General features: G+C 43.6%; 1 protein-coding gene across 2 annotated transcripts in view; it reads left to right on the top strand.

The window, feature by feature from the left end:
* The window catches only part of HLF (HLF transcription factor, PAR bZIP family member), a 68,445-nt gene extending 50,640 nt beyond the window's left edge, over positions 1-17,805 (top strand). Inside the window, exons 3-4 of one of the 2 annotated variants that reach the window (XM_028711242.2) lie at positions 9,751-9,971; positions 14,512-17,805. In XM_028711242.2, the coding sequence (XP_028567075.1) occupies positions 9,751-9,971; positions 14,512-14,730 (440 nt within the window). In that variant the 3' untranslated portion in view covers positions 14,731-17,805. The remainder of the gene's footprint in view (positions 1-9,750; positions 9,972-14,511) is intronic. The other variant, XM_028711251.2, reaches the window with a different exon arrangement.
* The last annotated feature ends 1,353 nt before the right edge of the window (positions 17,806-19,158 follow it).

The raw sequence follows: 19,158 nt of genomic DNA on the forward strand, positions 1-19,158 counted from the left end.
GGAGTAAATTTATTGAATATTTAAAGGAGAACTATAAAAGTCTAAAGACACTAGCAGGACTGGAATAATACCTTCAATGTAAAATAGTAGAGTTATGACAATAATATACGCAGTAATTATGTGATGTATATACCAGCTGAGGGGAGGGAGGGAAGTCAAGACTCAGCAGAGTCAAAGGGATTACATTGTGATAATAAGGATTGTTGGAAAAAGGATTATATGAAGAAAATAATAAAAATTCATTTCAAAAGAAAAGAAAAGAACGGATTTGGCTTAAGAACTGGACTTCAGGGACGGATTAAGTTCGTAAACCGAGGTACCGCTGTATTGCAAGCAACGGAGATATACCAGAGACTTCGTGGTAGGCTAGAGGGGGTGGCCAATATTGGGATCCTTCCGTTCTGAATATCTGACGCTCAGAGCAGCTTCAAGACGCTGTTTCAGAGCTTCTTTTTTATAATATTTTAAAATTAATTTTAACATATAAATTATAAAATGTACCACAAAACATATCACTTATACAATCTTTTGGGACTTCCATCAGCACCTCTGATGATCCACCATTTTAACCACTTCTTATGCATTTCTTAACTTTATATTGCCTTTACATCTCTTAACAAATCATCCTCCCCCTTGTCCATTTTTACAATACTTCTAATAATACTCCTCACAAAACTTCTTGCAACCCTACAAACGTCATCTGTTCTTCACAATTACTTTTCAAATAGTCCGTAAATTTACTCCAGTCTTCCGTGAATTTCTGGTCTCACCGGTTTCGAATCCTGTTAGTTTATCTAATTCTGCATAGTCCATTAACTTCATCCTCCATTCTTCAATCGACGGTAACTCTTCTTGCTTCCATTTTTTGGCCAATAATATTCTTGCTGCGGTTATTGCATGTAAGAAGAGCTTACATTCCTTTCTATTTATATCACTCCCCGCAATGTCCAACAGAAATGCTTCTGGTTTCTTTATAAATGTATATTTCAACATTTTTTTCAACTCATTATATATCACCTCCCAGAAGCATTTCACCTTTTTACATTCCCACCACATGTGATAAAATGTTCCCTCTTTTTCGTTACATTTCCAACATTTATTACTGACTTGCTGTTTCAGAGCTTCAGTAGCAGCTGAGTCTCACAACCACACATAGGTGAACGTGGCTTTGCATATCGCCTGGCCATGCAATGCAGCATCATTTATTTTTGCTCTCACGACGAATGCTTCAGAATGCCCTGTGACTGGTCGTGCTGGATTTTCAGGCGTTTTGACTGAAGAGGCAGCTGAGTGCTCCTTCAACGCACCTGTGCGTTTGACAATCCTTTCAAGCACCAGGCCTTGCAAACCGCTTGGGGGGGGCGAATACTTGCAAACAGTATAGAGGAGGGGCAACCAACGCCAGCTTACATTAGCCCCAGCTAGCATGGCTGCTGGTAAGAGGCGGTGGGAGTTATAGCGCAGCTCCACATGAAAGGCCCCGGGATGGTTTTCTCTGCTGTTAAGAGCCTCCATTGAATTTTCATGTATACTTTTCAAGTTTACACATTTCACTAACTTTATACATTGCATTAATTTCACAATCATTTTGACATTTCAAAACTTGACTTCCTTCCCCCCTCTTTCTGCGATTCCTTAAATTTATTTTTAATATCTTCTGCATATCCAAATGAACCTAATTTGCTCATTTATTCATCTTCTTTAAATATACGCTCTTATAAAACTTCAGCTTATTACAATAATCCTGCCAATGTTCTTATCTGTTTACAATTTATCTGTAAATATTCAGTAAACCATTTCCATTCTTTTTTTAAAAGTTGATTTCTTATTTCCAGTGAGTTTTTGCCATTTCTGCATATTCCATAAGTTTTTGTATCCATTCTTCCTTTGCTGGAACAACTACTAGCATATTTTTTGCTCTATAAGTCTCACTTTTTCCCTCCTAAAAAGTAAGGGGAAATGTGTGCTCGTCTTATGGAGCGAATGCAGGCTGTGCAGCTATCCCAGAAGCCAGAACAGCAAGAGGGATTGCTGCTTTCACTGCGCAGCGATCCCTCTTGCTGTTCTGGCTTCTGAGATTCAGAATATTTTTTTTCTTGTTTTCCTCCTCCAAAAACTAGGTGCGTCTTGTGGTCTGGTGCGTCTTATAGAGCGAAAAATACGCTTCTTCTTCTTCTTCTTCTTCTTCTTCTTCTTCTTCTTCTTCTTCTTCTTCTTCTTCTTCTTCTTTCCATTTTTGGGCAAGTGTGCTGTAGTAGCATACATGAATAATCTTCTATACAATTTAGGTAGTTCTGTCCCTATAATTCCCAAAAGAAAAGCTTCTAAGGTTGTTGTTTTTTACAAAGGTTATTTTAAACATCCTTTTCATTTCATTAAATATCTCAGGTGTGGAGGGGAAATGTGGCATGGAAAGTGTTCCCCCTGCTGGAGAATACCCGATTCTCAAATTTCTCAATAACTCGCAAATGGTGAGGTGCTGTTGCTTGTGTTTCTCTATGTTAGTCTGCACACTAAGAAACAGGGGCAGCAAAACAAAATGCCCTATAAGACTATGAAACAAATTGTTGTTGTTTAGTCATTTAGTCGTGTCCAACTCTTCCTGACCCCATGGACCAGAGCACGCCAGGCACTCCTGTCTTCCACTGCCTCCCGAAGTTTGGTCAGACTCATGCTGGTAGCTTCGAGAACACTGTCCAACCATCTCGTCCTCTGTCGTCCCCTTCTCCTTGTGCCCTCCATCTTTCCCAACATCAGGGTCTTTTCCAGGGAGTCTTCTCTTCTCATGAGGTGGCCAAAGTATTGGAGTCTCAGCTTCAGGATCTGTCTTTCCAGTGAGCACTCAGGGCTGATTTCCTTCAGAATGGATAGGTTTGATCTTCTTGCAGTCCATGGGACTCTCAAGAGTCTCCTCCAGCACCATAATTCAAAAGCATCGATTCTTTGGCAATCAGCCTTCTTTATGGTCCAGCTCTCACTTCCATACATCACTACTGGGAAAACAAATAGACGCTTAAAAAAAAATCACTTCTGCACTTAATTACTCTGCTGTTACTCATCTGTGGGAAGAAGGCTTTGCATATGATTTTATCACATTTAAATCCCACCCTTCCTCATTGGTTAATCTTCACAACAACCCTACAAGGCCGGTTGGCTGATAGAGACCGCCTTGCTTCGGCAAAACTACTCAGCTTCATGACTGAGCAGTGTTTTGAAGTGATCTCCCCTGCTTATTACTTTATTTCTTTATCTTTATTTCTTTACCTATTTACCATCTATCTCCTAGAATCATCGAATTGTAGAGTCGGAAGAGACCCAAAGGTTTTCTGGTCTGAGCCTGTGCGATGCAGGGATCTCCACTTAAGCATCCATAACAGATATCGCTTCATATCCCAAAAGTTTAATATCCAAAAATCTCAGCTGTGCAAGAAAATAAAAGGAGAGCAGTGCCGACAACACAAAAAAGCAGGATAAAATGCAGTTCACTCTTTACACTAAAATTAGGGTTGCCATATTTCAAAAAGTGATCCTGGCGTAAAGGTTGGGGTTTTGGGGTTTTTTTGCTAAGTTGTTGAGCTCTTGTTTTGTTTTGCCCAAAGTTTTGAGCTTCTTCCCTTTTTTTGCAAAATCTCAAAAAAAAAGAAGAAGAAAGCTTTTGAGCAATTTTTAAAGGAAATTTGCCCCCCCCCCCAAAAAAAACCCTCCACTTCCAACATGGGCCGGATTTTCCTGGACATTTTAAATAGAAAAATCTGCCCGGATGCTATTAACAGCAGGTGAAAAGTAGTACAGTGGTACCTCGGGTTACATACGCTTCAGGTTACAGACTTCACTAACCCAGAAATAGTGCTTCAGGTTAAGAACTTTGCTTCAGGATATGAACAGAAATCGTGCTCTGGTGGCGCAGCGGCAGCAGGAGGCCCCATTAGCTAAAGTGGTGCTTCAGGTTAAGAACAGTTTCAGGTTAAGTACGGACCTCCGGAACGAATTAAGTACTTAACCCGAGGTACCACTGTAAATGCCGAAAACATAACATTGTTTCCCATTACACGATGTGTTTTACTTAATCCTCTTGGTTTCAATTGAGGGTATTCATTGCTTACACTGAAGGCATGCACCTGAGCATGGGGTTGTCTACAGAGTTTAAGTATCGCAACCACCACTGTTGCTTCATAGTTAAGTGGGAAGGTCAGCAAGCAGCCGGGTGATTCCTGCAGAGTTATGCCACACGGGTGTGGTGCACAAAATGCAGAAGAGACATTGCAAAGGTTGTTCTGTAGGGAACAGAAATGGCACCCGGGCACTGACTCATACACACCCCAATTTTGTTTTTCACAGGACTTCCTAAAGGTCCCTGCCCAAATCAGGCTGGTGCCACGGAATGAGCAGAGCTCTTTTGTTATTTTTTTGTAGAAAATAAATAAATGAACCAACTGGAAGCAAGCTTTTGAGCGTCACAGAACTCTTCGTCTGTGCGAAGGTGTTCGGCCTCAGCAGGAACTGCTGGTGTTTTCTTTCGAAACGAAAGCTACTGTAGATGAACCTGTGGTCTGGCTTGGTATCCTGTGTTCCTTTGTCAGTAGAACGGAATTCTTTCTTACTGTTTTTAGGATGAAGGGTGAGCGCAAACATTGTAGGGCAATTTTAAGAGGGAACCAAGTGTTCCCCTTTGCTTGCAGGTTTCCCTTTCAGCTGACTGCGGTTTCCTGACCACGTCTCCTACTGGATGTTGTCACAGCTGCGGAGTTTGCTGAGGCAGGATTAGTCCCCAGCGCTCTCTGCTAGACATGTGACCTTTTGTACACTGTCCTCATTTGACCCACCTTGGATTGGGATGAACCCATGCTTTCTAAAAATAGCACACCAGGCCCAGTAGGGATTTGGTGGGCGGTTCAACAGAAATACCTGTGGAACCGCGGTGGAACGGGATGGAGAATGCAGCCAACTATTGTCTGCTCGTGAAAAAGGAGTACCTGTGCACATATAAGAATTGTGTTAGGTTGAGTGTCTCCTGGCAGGATTGCTTGCAGACAGCGAATGTCCCTCAAGGATAATGTTCCGGGTTGGTATCCCTGATAGCGTTTGAGTGAATCGGCACAATGTTCTGGAATGCTTTTGTTTCAAAGAGGAATTGATTTCTCTCTCTCTCTCTCTCTCTCTCTCTCTCTCTCTCATTCACACATGGATTATTTCTTCCTATTTAGCAAAATAGGAAGAGACTGCCTTTTCTTATATAGACTCAGCAGGTCACTGCATTTTGCATCATAGTTTTTTTCCTTAAAGCCCCCCCCAAATATCAGAAACCCACTCTATAGTAACTCAGAGCAGGGCTTTTTAGTATGGCTGCCCCTGTTCTGTGGGGAAGCATCCATACTGAGGTCCTGACAACCTAGCAGTTCGAAAGCAGGCCAGTGCAAGTAGATAAATAGGTACCGCTGCATTGGGAAGGTAAACAGCGTTTCCTTGCGCTCTTGTTTCTGTCACTGTGTCCTATTGCGCCAGAAGCGGTTTAGTCGTGCTGGCCACATGACCCGGAAAGCTGTCTGCGGACAAACGCCAGCTCCCTCGGCCTGAAAGCAGGATGAGCACCACAACCCCATAGTCGCCTTTGACTTGATTTAACAATCCAGGGGTCCTTTACCTTTTTTTTTTACAGGCCCCTGCTATCTGTACTTTCTGGAAACAATGGGTGATATTTCTGTTATTAGAAGCTTCTCCAGATGGATAAAGTGTCTTATCTGTTCATTTTTGTAATGTTTCGAAATCTGTCTTCAGTTGCTCTTGCAGAGTTATCAAAACTATTTTTAGCTTCTTCTTTGGTGTAATTTTTGTAGATCACTTGATGTGATTTTGTGAAATGTGTGGTGATTAAGAGTTAGGCTGCATAATACAGTGGTACCTCGGGTTAAGTACTTAATTTGTTCCGGAGGTCTGTTCTTAACCTGAAAGTGTTCTTAACTTGAAGCACCACTTTAGCTAATGGGGCCTCCTGCTGCCGCCGCGCCGCCGGAGCACGATTTCTGTTCTTATCCTGAAGCAAAGTTCTTAACCTGAAGCACTATTTCTGGGTTAGTGAAGTCTGTAACCTGAAGCGCCTGTAACCTGAAGCATATGTAACCCGAGGTACCACTGTAGTACAAGTTCCTGAAGAGAGGCTTTGTGCTTCAAATTATAAAAGCAAGAATGGGCAACCTGTGGCAACTCCCATCATCCATTGGCTGTGTTGACTGGGGTTGATGGGAGTTGGAGTTCAACAAGTTCTGTGGGGGTCGCAGGTTCCCCATCTCTGGCATGAAGCTGTGAATGTGGGGGCTGGCATCTTCAAATCCTGTAGCAATGCTGTCATCCTACCTGAACTGACCTCAGAGCGCCATAGAGATTCCAGAGGATTTTCTTTTGAGTAAACACACCTAGAATTGTGTTGTGTTTTTTTTCACCAATTAAGCAAGGCACATAAGGGAAGTGGTAGTCAGTTTGAAATCTCCCCATGATCCTATTTTGGCTTTTAAGAGCCAAAAGCAGGTAGACGAATAATTTGTCCCCTTGTGTGCAGGAACAATATGGTACATGGGTTGCCATGTTAGCATCATTCTAGTGCGTGTGTGAATACAAAAAATGTTATTGTACTAGCCATGGCCATGATAGATCTGAATCAAAAATAAATACCAGCAAAAGGGGTGTCGTGGCACAAATAGTGGTCTCTATTTAGATCTCTGCGTCTCCCTTACAGCTCACTGTTAAATGGTCCAGGATATTCTTTCTGATCTTTTTTGCCGCCAAAGCGAAAAGGGCGACTTTATGAGTCACTGAAGCATTTACATCGCTTAGAAGCCATAGGACCTTCTCTGCTGGGGAGAGACATCTTTCCTGTACGGATGGTGACAAATCACCCCCCAGGTCCAATGTATACCAGGCAATATAGTAAATAGTGCAATATGTCTTCCACCTGCGATTGCCCACATACTCAGAGTCTGTCTTCGTACGGTATCCTGTTATATCAGCCATCTAGGATGGCAGAGGACATATCTTGAAAACACAGCTCAGTAAAAGCGAATCTTAGTGAGGCTGGCCAGAGATTAGACAGGTTTCCTAGTGTGGATCAGCATTTACTACTCTGAAGTAAGTCCCTCTCAGCTCAGTGAAGCATCATCATAAGGCGAGTTTGCGAGCATCGAATTATCCCCTTTGATAGCAGTAGGTTTGAAGCAGTGTTTCCCAAACCTGGGTCTCCAGCTGTTTGTGTACTACAGTTCCCATCATCCCTGACCACTGGTCTTGCTAGCTAGGCATGATGGGAATTGTAGTCCAAAAAAGCTGGAGACCCAAGCTTGGGAAACACTGGTTTGAAGTAAATAAGCAGATGACCCTGCTGTCAGTCACACATAGCAGCACAAGATAGGTAAAGGGACCCCTGACCATTAGGTCCAGTCACGGACGACTCTGGGGTTGCGGCACTCATCTCGCTTTATTGCGTTCAGCTTCCGGGTCATGTGGCCAGCATGACTAAGCAACTTCTGGCGAACCAGAGCAGCGCACGGAAACGCCGTTTACCTTCCCACCGGAGCGGTACCTATTTACTCGCACTTTGACGTGTTTTCGAACTGCTAGGTTGGCAGGAGCAGGGACCGAGCAACAGGCGCTCACCTCGTCACGGGGATTCGAACCGCCGACCTTCTGATCGGCAAGTCCTAGGCTCTGCGGTTTAACCCACAGCGCCACCTGCGTCCCAGCAGCACAAGATAGGATTGCTTAAATAGAATGGAAATGTACACATTGCTTGGTGGGTGGTGAAAATGACCCAAATCCAGCCCAGAGTTGGCAAAGTGAACCAAAGGGCTCCAGTGTCTCGAATCCAGGCCCGTATCTAGAGAGCGCATTCCGAACCTGTTCAAAAGTGCTCTGAAAACAGGAAAACGTGTGAGAGAAACCGGCGACCACCAGGCACTTTCTGGCTCACAGCTGATTTTCTGAGAATGTTCCTTAGCCACCCTTCCTACAAGTGGAATTATATTAAAACGTCCTGATTTATCCTCCAACATCAACTTTTGATTCTCTGCCACAAGACTGTTTAATCAATGGGACGGTGTTTATGAAACCAGGCAGGATATGCCCAGTTTTCAGCACTTCAGATCTTGGCATTGAGTGACATGGCGCACAGTGTGAGAAGGAAACTCTTCTGTGGGTACGAGGGATAACAATTGAATTCCTTGCTGCCCCTTTTCATTTTTTTGTGTATTCTGGGGAAGAAATATCCCTTTGATCCGCCTCTCTCATCTCCCAAGTGCTTCCCAGCCCTTCCTGGAAGCAAATGTTATTGGTACCGTCTGTAGAACGTGTTGCACAATCAGCTTGGCTCGTGTCCTTTGTGGCACCTCTAACTTCACCCTGTTTCCCCCCTACATCTCTTTATAATGTCCTGTTATTCTGGAAAGTTGGACATGGAAGGCTGAGAACCAATTTCAGATGAGAGGAGTGACACTTGGGTGTATGTGTTTTTTCCCCAGTTTGGGCGCAAACATTGGCAGTTCCATGGAACAAGGAGCACAAGACCATAGAGCAGAGAGCTTGGGAAATGTATTGGACTCCAACTCTCATCATCCCCAGCCATGCAGACCGGTGGTGAAGCATCATGGGAGTTGGAGTCCAGTCTGGAGGACCAATGTAGATTTGTTTGGGCACAATATGGAATGATTTCATTGTTTTTACAAACATAGAGGAACATGAGTGGCCTCTACTTGACTCATTTATCCACTTGTGGGTTTTATGAACAGGGAAAGAAAATTATAGTTAAGTCTCATCGTTCTAGGATTGACTATTCCTCTGTAATCGATCTCATATATTTTCCAGGATTATTTGTACTTTATAACTCATATACGCTCTGGTTTTTAAAAAAGCATTTTCATATTTTTGTTTTGTTTTAATGTATTTTTATGAAAGATTTTCTTGATTTACAGAAGTATGTGTAATGTCTCTCTCGTATTTTTTCCATGTAACATTTTTACAAATCGGTTTCATTTGTTGAGACATTAGAAAGAAAAGGGGGAAAGGGGTGGAGGGGGGAAAGATGGGTGGGGGTAGGGTCAGGTGGCGATGTTTCTATTTTACAGTGGTGCCTCGCAAGACGAAATTAATTCATTCCGCGAGTTTTGTCGTCTTGCGATTTTTTTCATCTTGCGAAGCACAGTGTCAGGAAAGTTTTGGAAAAGCTTCAAAAATCACCAAAGTCTTTAAAAACCTCAAAAAAGGCTACCACACCGCGTTCTATAAGTTGCTCCTCGAAGTCAAGTCGCAACTGTATTAACGGTGTTAAGAAAAAGGAAACAAACTTGCAAGACGTTTCCGTCTTGCGAAGCAAGCCCATAGGGAAAATCGTCTTGCGAAGCAGCTCAAAAAACAAAAAACCCTTTCGTCTTGCGAGTTTTTTGTCTTGCGAGGCATTCGTCTTGCGAGGTACCACTGTACTTAATATATGTAGGGTTTGGGGTCAGCGTTGCTTGTGCAGGTTCTCTGCTGTTCACTTGTGGTGGTGAGAGAGGTTGGGGTTGGCCTAGGGTGTGGTTGCTTGCAAAAGTGTTTCCATATTTGAGATGTGCGTTGCCATCTTTGCAAGGTTCAGTAAAGCTTTTGAGGTCCCCGGTCTCCCCATTTTTGTGGGTCATGGAGTGTGTTTTTTGTGTGTGTGTGTTATACCACAAATTTGCAACGTTCTCTCCCTTCGGGTTTCCTTACCATGGTGTCTTCTTTCTGCAGGTCAAATCGTGCCTGCAAATCGCAACACGCCAAGCCCCATCGATCCAGAGACCATTCAGGTTCCGGTGGGGTATGAACCTGACCCGGCCGATCTCGCTCTTTCCAGCATTCCTGGCCAGGAGATGTTTGACCCCCGGAAGCGCAAGTTCTCCGAGGAGGAACTGAAGCCACAGCCAATGATTAAGAAAGCCCGCAAAGTCTTCATCCCAGAGGATCTGAAGGTAAATTGGGACCGGTGTCCAACTTGGTGGAAACTGCTCTGGAGGTCCAGAGAGTAAGGCATGGTCCTAGAGCCATTCTGCTGATTTCTAGATGGACTAAAATGTTCCGGGATTAGGACATAGAATAACATCCTGGAGGGCCAGTTGTACCACTTTCAGGGTTAAACAGGGTTTCTTGTTTATGGCACAGAGAGCAGTAAGGTTGTCAAATTGAAGCGCACAGGAACCTTACAAATCAAAACTTTCCCCTCCTGCATTCTATCTAATAGGCCAAATGCAATTAAAAGTGAAGCATTAAAATATTATTAAAATAAAAATACACCTTGGGTCTCTGATTATTATATTCCTTCCTTCCTTCCTTCCTTCCTTCCTTCCTTCCTTCCTTCCTTCCTTCCTTCCTTTTTTCTTTCTTTCTTTCCTTCTTTTTTTTTAAAAAATCTGAGCTGTGTTGCTTTCATTTGACCAGTCTAGTCTGCTTCAATTTTTCTGTGTGGCAGGTTTTTATCCCTAGACAAGTGCTTCCTTGACTCCCTCATTCTCTGGAACCAAAGAAGCTGCTATTTAATCATCCAAAAATAATGTCGGCACATAAGATTTTGAGAGCCAAGTGGATTAAAAGTTAATGAATGGTGAAACTCACAGAGCAAGGGGTGGAATGGGTCTCCGGATGAAACATCTTAATGGTTGCCCGTAACATGGCATGATCTGAAGGCGCAGGATGTCGCAACTTTGCTGAAGCTAAGCGGGTTTAGGTGTGGGCAACCATGAATACGGGAAGGGTCCTGGCGGCGGTATAAAAATATCTATAATAAAATCAAGTAGGTATCCTTGAGTTCCCACGTGAGATAAAGGTTTGGGTTCCCTTGGGAAGGAGGACAGGACATAAATATACAGTAATTATAAATATAAATTTATTTATTGTATTTATTCAAAGAAAACTATACAAATTGCTCAATTGTAGTACCTTGGATCTCGAATGCCTTGGCTCCAGAACAAATCGGCTCCCGAATGATCAAAACCTGGAAGTGAGTGTTCCGGTTTTTGAATGTTCTTTTGGAAGCCGAACGTCCGACGGGGCTTCCGTGGCTTCTGATTGGCTGCAGGAGCTTCCTGCAGCCAATCAGAAGCCGTGCTTTGGTTTTCGAACGTTTTGGAAGTTGGACGGACTTCCGGAATAGATTCCATTCGACTTCCAAGGTACGACTGTAAAACCTTTGAGTTGCAAGGAATATTGAAATTATCAAGGAACACATTTAAAAATAAATAAAATGAACAGTAAAAGATATAACACTAATACTAAAAATAAATAGTCAGGATAATTTAGTTCCCAGCTGCATCATTGTGTCCTTGGGAAATTGCCTAAAATTCTTATGTATGGGATTTGTTGTTTGTAAAACAGGGATAGAGGGGTATGTCTAACAAATCATACATATTCTTAATATTGGTGTGTTGAGCTGCAGCTTATGGGACGCGGGTGGCACTGTGCTCTAAAACCACAGAGTCTAGGGCTTGCCGACTAGAAGATCGGCGGTTCAAATCCCCGCGACGGGGTGAGCTCCCGTTGCTCAGTCCCTGCTCCTGCCAACCTAGCAGTTCCAAAGCACGTCAAAATGCTAGTAGATAAATAGGTACCACTCCGGCGGGAAGGTAAATGGTGTTTCCGTGCGCTGCTGTGGTTCGCCAGAAGTGGCTTACTCATGCTGGCCACATGACCCGGAAGTTGTTTGCTTCCCTCGACCAATAAAGTGAGATGAGCGCTGCAACCCCAGAGTCGTCCACGACTGGACCTAACAGTCAGGGGTCCCTTTACCCTTTAAGTGCAACTTAAAGTTAAGTACCTTGGCTCCCGAACGCCCTGGAACTCAGACATTTTGGCTCCCAAACACCCCAAACCCGGAAGCGATTGTTCTGGTTTGCATACGTTCTTTTGGAACCCGAACGTCCAACGGGGCTTCCACGGCTTCTGATTGGCTGCAGGAGCTTCCTGCAGCCAATCAGAAGCCACAGTTTGGTTTTCGAACGTTTTGGAAGTCAAACGGACTTCCGGAACGGATTCCGTTTGACTTCCAAGGTACGACTGTGCTGTAGTTTGCTCGGAAGCCCTTAACCATAGTTTCTCAATTCGGGCATAAATTAGAAACTGTAGCCAACTGTGGCTTCCTGACTTGCTTTCCCCAGTTGCACAAAGGGAGGAACGAAGTAGCTATGTGCAGGGAAACAAGGCTAATTCATATCTCAGCTTATTAAGTCCAGATACCATCCTAGTGCAACCAGTGCGTGCATATTCACCGTGTTCATTTACTGGCTCGGCTCAAGAAACATAAACCTTTGAATACATTGGAACAGTTAGAAGACGGAACCTGGGGGAAACTAAGAGCAGGGAAGCGCTGTCAAGCCCCTTGCTTGCTCAGAGGCGTTCATGGCCGTCGTTCTAGTTTTTTCTAAGATAGCAGCGAGAGTTGCCCTCGGCTCTTCCCAGAATGTTTGGTCACAGCTTTCTCCCGTTTCCCATGGTGCAGAAGAGTAGTTCTGGAAAGGGGTAAGCAGATTAGGCCGGCCAATCGTCTCTCGGCTGCATGTGATTCTAGATGCCAGCCCTGCTTCTTTCAGGACCGGATTAAAGGATTTGCCTTTGCAATTTGTTAAAATAAAGTTGTACGTGGCCTGGATAAGCCCAGGAATGAACTGAAGTTGAAGCTGGTTTTTGTGTTCTTTTGCAGAGATGATGACGGAGATGGGAAATTATAAAGCCAAGATGTAGCCTACGGGGTGTAGGAAGAATGGGAGGGGAAAGAGGGTTTGGGCATATCTCTGGAGCCAGGCTGCTGAGATATACTGCAGTCTGGTACCCACTTACCTGGAAGCAAGCTCCACTGAACTCAGTGGAACTTACTTCTGAGTAGCTTTTTCTAGGGTTCCATTGTAAGGATGGTTTCAGAGCATGCAAATGTTACTTTTGGGTAGCTTAAAGTGCTTGCATTTTATTCCAGTCTTCCTCTCTGGGCAACAGGGAGTTGAGGGATTTTTTTTTTTAAAAAAAAACAACATTATAAATTGTGTTCTTGCTTCTCAATTTGATCCTTTTACATGGTTTTGTATGCTTTATGTGACTTGCTGTTATTTTTACGCATTACAGTTTAGTAATTCTTCGTTGCAGTTGATAAGTACAAACTATTTGATTATTATTTGCTGTTATTTAATATTTAATACATGCCAACAGATTATTAGAGATTTTTTTATTTGATATAAGTTGTCTATTTAAAAGTTAGTGTGCCTTTTTTTTTTGGTATCGGATCAGATTGATATTAAGCATGTGACCGTTTCTGTTTAGTTGTTTCTTCAGCTTGCAAACTGCCTTCTGTGTATAGTAATAGAGAAAGGCGGTATACAAACTGAAAGTGAACTAAAACATTCAGAAAAGAGTGTTTCAGAAATGAAACATTCAGAAATGAAGTGGAACATTCACAAAAAGTATGCATTAACATGAGAGTTAGAGACTTAAAACAAGAACAACAGAATAATAATAATAATATAATAATTTATTATTTATACCCCACCCATCTGGCTGAGTTTCCCCAGCCACTCTGGGCGGCTCCCAATCAAGTATTAAAAACAATACAGCGTTAAATATTAAAAACTTCCCTGAACAGGGCTGCCTTCAGATGTCTTTTAAAGATAGGATAGCTACTTATTTCCTTCACATCTGGTGGAAGGGTGTTCCACAGGGCGGGCGTCACTACCAAGAAGGCCCTCTGTCTGGTTCCCTGTAACCTTACTTCTTGCAATGAGGGAACCGCCAGAAGGCCCTCGGCGCTGGATCTCAGAGTCCGTTCTCCTTGGGATGTTCAGATTTGGTCTGCATATAGACCATACATTTAAAGAAATCATACCAGAAATCCTGGGAACTGTAGTTTTACCCCCACAGCACCCTTAACAATAGCGCTGAGGATTCTTTATGTGATAACAACAACAACTTATTATTTATACCCTGCTCTGGACAGCTCCCAACAGAATATTAAAAATTCGATAAAACATCAAACGTCAAAAACTTCCCTAAACAGGGCTGCCTTCAGATGTCTTCTAAAAGTCAGATAGTTGTTTATTTCCTTGACATCTGATGGGAGGGCGCCACCACCGTGAAGGCCTGGTTCCCTGTAACCTCACTTCTCGCAGTGAGGGAAACTCCAGAAGGTCCTGAGAGCTGGACCTCAGTGTCTGGGCTGAATGATGGGGGTGAGACGCTCCTTCAGGTATACTGGGCCGAGGCCGTTTGGGGCTTTAAAGGTCAGCACCGACATTTTGAATTGTGCTTGGAAACGTACTGGGAGCCAGCGTAGGTCTTTCGGGGCTGGTGTTACATGGTACCGGCGGCCGCTCCCAGTCCCCAGTATGACATGTATGGAGCCAAGGCCAAGCAGAATATGTGTAGCCCTGCCAGTAGAAGTGTGCTCTGCCGACCCTGCCCTGGTGCCTTGTAGCCGAAGCTCTGTTAATCTGCTGAAGTCTAACGCTGCCTTTCTCCCTCTCTGTGATTAATGAGCAGGATGACAAATACTGGGCAAGACGCAGAAAGAACAACATGGCTGCCAAGCGGTCCAGAGACGCTCGGAGGCTGAAGGAGAACCAGATTGCCATTCGCGCCTCGTTTCTGGAGAAGGAGAACTCCGCTCTGCGCCAGGAAGTGGCCGATCTACGGAAAGAGCTGGGCAAATGCAAGAATGTCCTCGCCAAGTATGAAGCCCGGCATGGTCCTCTGTAAATGGCATTCCCACCCACCCCTTTCTCCCCCTCCCTCTTCTTTCTTTTTTTTTCTTTTCTTTCTATTTTTCTTTTCGGTGGGTTGGCATTTGAATCGATGGACAGTGTGTTTATTGCTTGATAGCACCACACCCAAACGCCCCCAACCTTTCACCATCAGCACTTTACCAGGAAAACAGAAGCAAAACGAAAAAAACAGCGTACAACTTTTTTTTCTTCTATGTGCGTACACGCATGCGCGGGTCTGTGTATGTGTGGGCGTGTGTGCATGTTCACCTCAGCACTCCCCATTTTTATGGAAATGGAAGGGTGACCCGTTTTCACTGGGACTGCTGAAACCTGCCATAGTTAAGCTTTTCATTAAATAATTAAATATTTTCCAGTGCTGCTTTGAACTAGGTTTTATTATTATTATTATTATTACTATTGTTATTATTTTACCCTTTTGCCATTCTCTTGATTTAATTTCGAAAACGAGAACGGAAAGAATGAATCGCGCTATAAACGGAGGAGGAAGAAAACAAAGCCTAGCCTCCCTGAATCTATTGTTTAAATATGCCTAATCAGACATTTTTAACTTGCTACTGCAAATGCACAAATGATATTTTAATGCTACACTGCAGAAATATTTAATTTATAGATTTTTCTCCTTCTTTTGTTTTGTTGTGTTCTTAAGCTTTGGTGATTAAAAAAAAGAAGATTATCTTCAGGCTCGCACTGCTGCTGATAGTTTTCTCGGTAGATCTCGTAAGAAACAGCTGATAGTTTCCTTTCATGGCTCTAAAACCCAAAAACTGCAAATAAATCACAGGGAGTGTTATTTTTTGTTTTGTTTTGCACAGTCTGAACCTAAGCAATAATCCTCTTGTGCACTCTGGTATGTTACTTGCAATGTTCCAGGTGGACATAGGATCACCTGCCCTACCTGATAAGATAATTTTCCACTGGGTTTTCCTTTGCAATTTGTAAAAAACTTATTGATAGGCTGCTACAAGAACCTCTCAAACATGGTTTGGTTTTTAATTGCTGGAAGCCGTCCCCACTGAGCAATTCAAATGCTCAAACAGAAAAGTGGGGGATAAGTTTTCTAAAGCAGTCAAGCGATGGTGCAGGCAGAAGGTGCACTTAGAGGGCCAGTCTAGGCATTTTGCCACCTTATGACAAATCAAAGTCTTGCTCCCCCTGCTGGTGCCATACGCTGAGCACAACGTTAACATTATCAAGTGCTGACTTAGGATACTTTTCTGTTAAAAATTGCCCGTTAACTTCTTCTACACTTCCATACAGCTATGTCTGCCCTCTGGTGAGGTGTGTGTCTGTGCAGAAATCAAAAGGCTGTTGACTGCAGGAATGGGGAGAGGCCTTTGGCTCGCTGGATGTTGCCGGACTACAACTCCCATCATCCTTGGCCATTGGCCACACTTGCTGTGTGGCTCATGGGAGTTGGAGTCCGGGAGCAACTGGAGGGCTACAACTTTCCTGTTGCTGCTGCGTGGGATATTAAACCCAGCCATCGAGCTGTTCTGCTGCCCCTATGGACCTCCTCCGAAACTGCAGGCGGTGACAGCTGAAACAGGCAGCTCTCGGGTTGTGGCACCACAAGAGGTTGTGTAGTTTTACCTCCACAGTTGGGCCAGCCTGGTGCGAATATACTGCTGTGCTTGCAGATGTCCACCCCCTTCACCCCAAACTGAAAGTATAACTGGTCCAGACTCCTATGGCAACATCGATTCCCTATTATGAGAGGATGAGGTTTTGTTTGGACTCAGCCCCACACCTGCCCCATTCCTCAAGCAGCCCACTGGTGTTAATAGGGCATAAGGGGGCAGTGATTGCCCTTGCTGGATTGGGGTGCAAAAGACACGTGGCAATTCGTTGGCAAGAGAACAAAAACGAAAACTTTCAAATATTCACTGCTTTTGGAGTTTGGAGGGTTTATTGTTATTATTGCTGTTACGATTGTTATTCCCTTTGCCATTTGCATTTCTTCAAGTCCTGTTTATGTGATTAAAGACTTTAAACTCAGCTCTATATTCAACTTTTCTGTAAAATACTTTCTGTGGACTTCTCCCTTGCTGTTCCTCCAGATTCTTTTGAATCGGCGAGAAGTCACTTTTTGCAAATCCTGCTTTTCCTTGAGATGTTTTGTTTCCGATTGTATCATAAAACCGATGGCTCTCAAACTTTCTCCTGTCGTTTTCCGCTTTTTGTTCTCATTTTGCTTTCGAAACTTGTGTTATATTATAGTGGACTTTCTGCAGGAAATTAAAAAAAAAAGTGAATGTAGGAGATTCAGGTCTGTATTGAAAGGTGATGGAGTTGTCATACTGTGGCAAACCCAATCCATACAAATGTTTTCTGAAGACCAAAAGAACACGATTATTACGATATGTATAAAGTTTCTACAGAATCATTAGAGTGTGCTTTTTTTGTACAGTATTTTTCAAGGACGAATGCTGATTGTGTATTTTGAGAGAGAGAGAACATATATCACAGCGAGGGGAAATAAAAAGAAATTATTCCACGTTTAAAGGCAGAGCAAAGATATATATCTATATATTCGTTAGCATTGTACAGAGAGGAGAAGCTTCTAGATTGTTGTTCCCCTTTCCCCCTTGAGATCTTTCTTATTTTTTGCTTACCACTGAGACTTTGGAAGGGTTTTGTGCTTTACGTTGGGGCACGATCCATCGCCCATGTGGGTGCAGCCGCTTGCACGCGAAGAGATCGCATTGGGTTGAATCGGGCACTGCTGTTCCTTGCGCTCCTCAGCACGTGCCACCTTGGCGCATGCTCAGAGGATGAACACTGCGCACGTGGGCGACCTTGGGCCGGATCCAGACAGGGAGTCGTGCAATATATCCATTTCTTGGTTCAGGGCGCTGCAGTGTATGAACGCCGCTAAAGGGAACATACCTCACTGGGTCTTTGCGGAATTCCTCCGTGCATAGCTGGCCTTGCCCACATTCGGATGGATTGTGCCCTAAACATTTTATGAAAGTTAAAACAAAAACAAAAAACCACAGTTCTCCAAGGTCCTTTGTATTTCTAATAAATAAATAACTGTTTTCCCATTCATGTGATGAGGATGGTTTTTTTCCAACAATAATGCAGTGAGTCCCATTTGCCAAGGAAAAAAGGCACAAAATACTCTGTGATGCTCACCACAGGGCTTAAGTTAAACAGCATCTTGCCTGAAGCAGTAATAAAGCTTGCACATTCCCTGCCTCCTTTCAGATTTCACATTTGCTGCTGAGGTAAGCTGTCGCCTCCGCCCTGAGGAGCATCCAGTTTGTGTGACTTCCTCTTCATTTGTTCATGTATACACTTCACAAACCCAATGGTTCTTTAGAGTGAGGCAGGCTTCCCAAATGATAATACCACATTTTTCCGTGTATAAGACTATATTTTTTCCTAAATTTTTGAAGTTTAAAATAAGGGATCGTCTTATACACAGATCGTGCATAGTGCGTTTTCTTAATTTTGGGTTATTAAAAAATAGGGCTCGTATTATACTAGGGGGCGTCTTATACACGGAAAAATACGGTAATTTCTTAAATTTGTAAACACACACACACACACACACACACACACACACACACACACACACACCATCTAACTGGGTTGCCCCAGCCAGTCTGGGTGGCTCCCAACAGAGGACAAAAACAGAATAGAACTTCAAACATTAAAAACTTCCCTAAACAGGGCTGCCTTCAGATATCTTCTAAAAGTCAGGTAGTTGTTTATTTCCTTGACATCTGGTGGGAGGGCGTTCCACTACCGAGAAGGCCCTCTGCCTGGTTCCCTGTAACCTCACTTCTCGCAGGGAGGGAACTGCCAAAAGGTCCTCAGAGCTGAACCTCAGTGTCCGGCAATGGGGGTGGAGATGCTCCTTCAGGTATACTGGGCCAAGACCATTTAGGGCTTTAAAGGTCAGCACCAACACTTTGAACTGTGCTCGGAAATGTACTGGGAACCAATGTAGGTCTTTCAGAACCAGTGTTATAGGGTTATGGCAGCCACTCCCAGTCTCCTGCCACGTTCTGGATTAGTTGTAAGGAAGGTCAAGCTGCGGAGTCTCCTAGATGACTTCCTGATAAACATCTCTATTGAAGAAGGAGACTGTAAGCTTCATGCACCATCCTTGGGGAACAATTCACATATTACACAGAGGCAAACCATGCTTTGCCGCCCAGTGCTTTTTTCCACAACAAGGAGGTTTAGCCATTCATAGCTTCTTAAGGAGCAACACCACATTTGTCACCTGTATGCCTGACATTTTCAGATGTCGGTGCTATTTTTCTAGAAAAAGAGGTGCCGGAACTCACCATGAATGCCTCCCTTATTCTATTACTACTACTACTACTACTACTACTACTACTACTGTGGTACCTCGGGTTAAATACTTAATTCGTTCCGGAGGTCCGTT

This window comes from Podarcis muralis, chromosome 2 (assembly GCF_964188315.1).
Source record: "Podarcis muralis chromosome 2, rPodMur119.hap1.1, whole genome shotgun sequence".
NCBI classification, from domain to species: Eukaryota; Metazoa; Chordata; class Lepidosauria; order Squamata; family Lacertidae; genus Podarcis; species Podarcis muralis.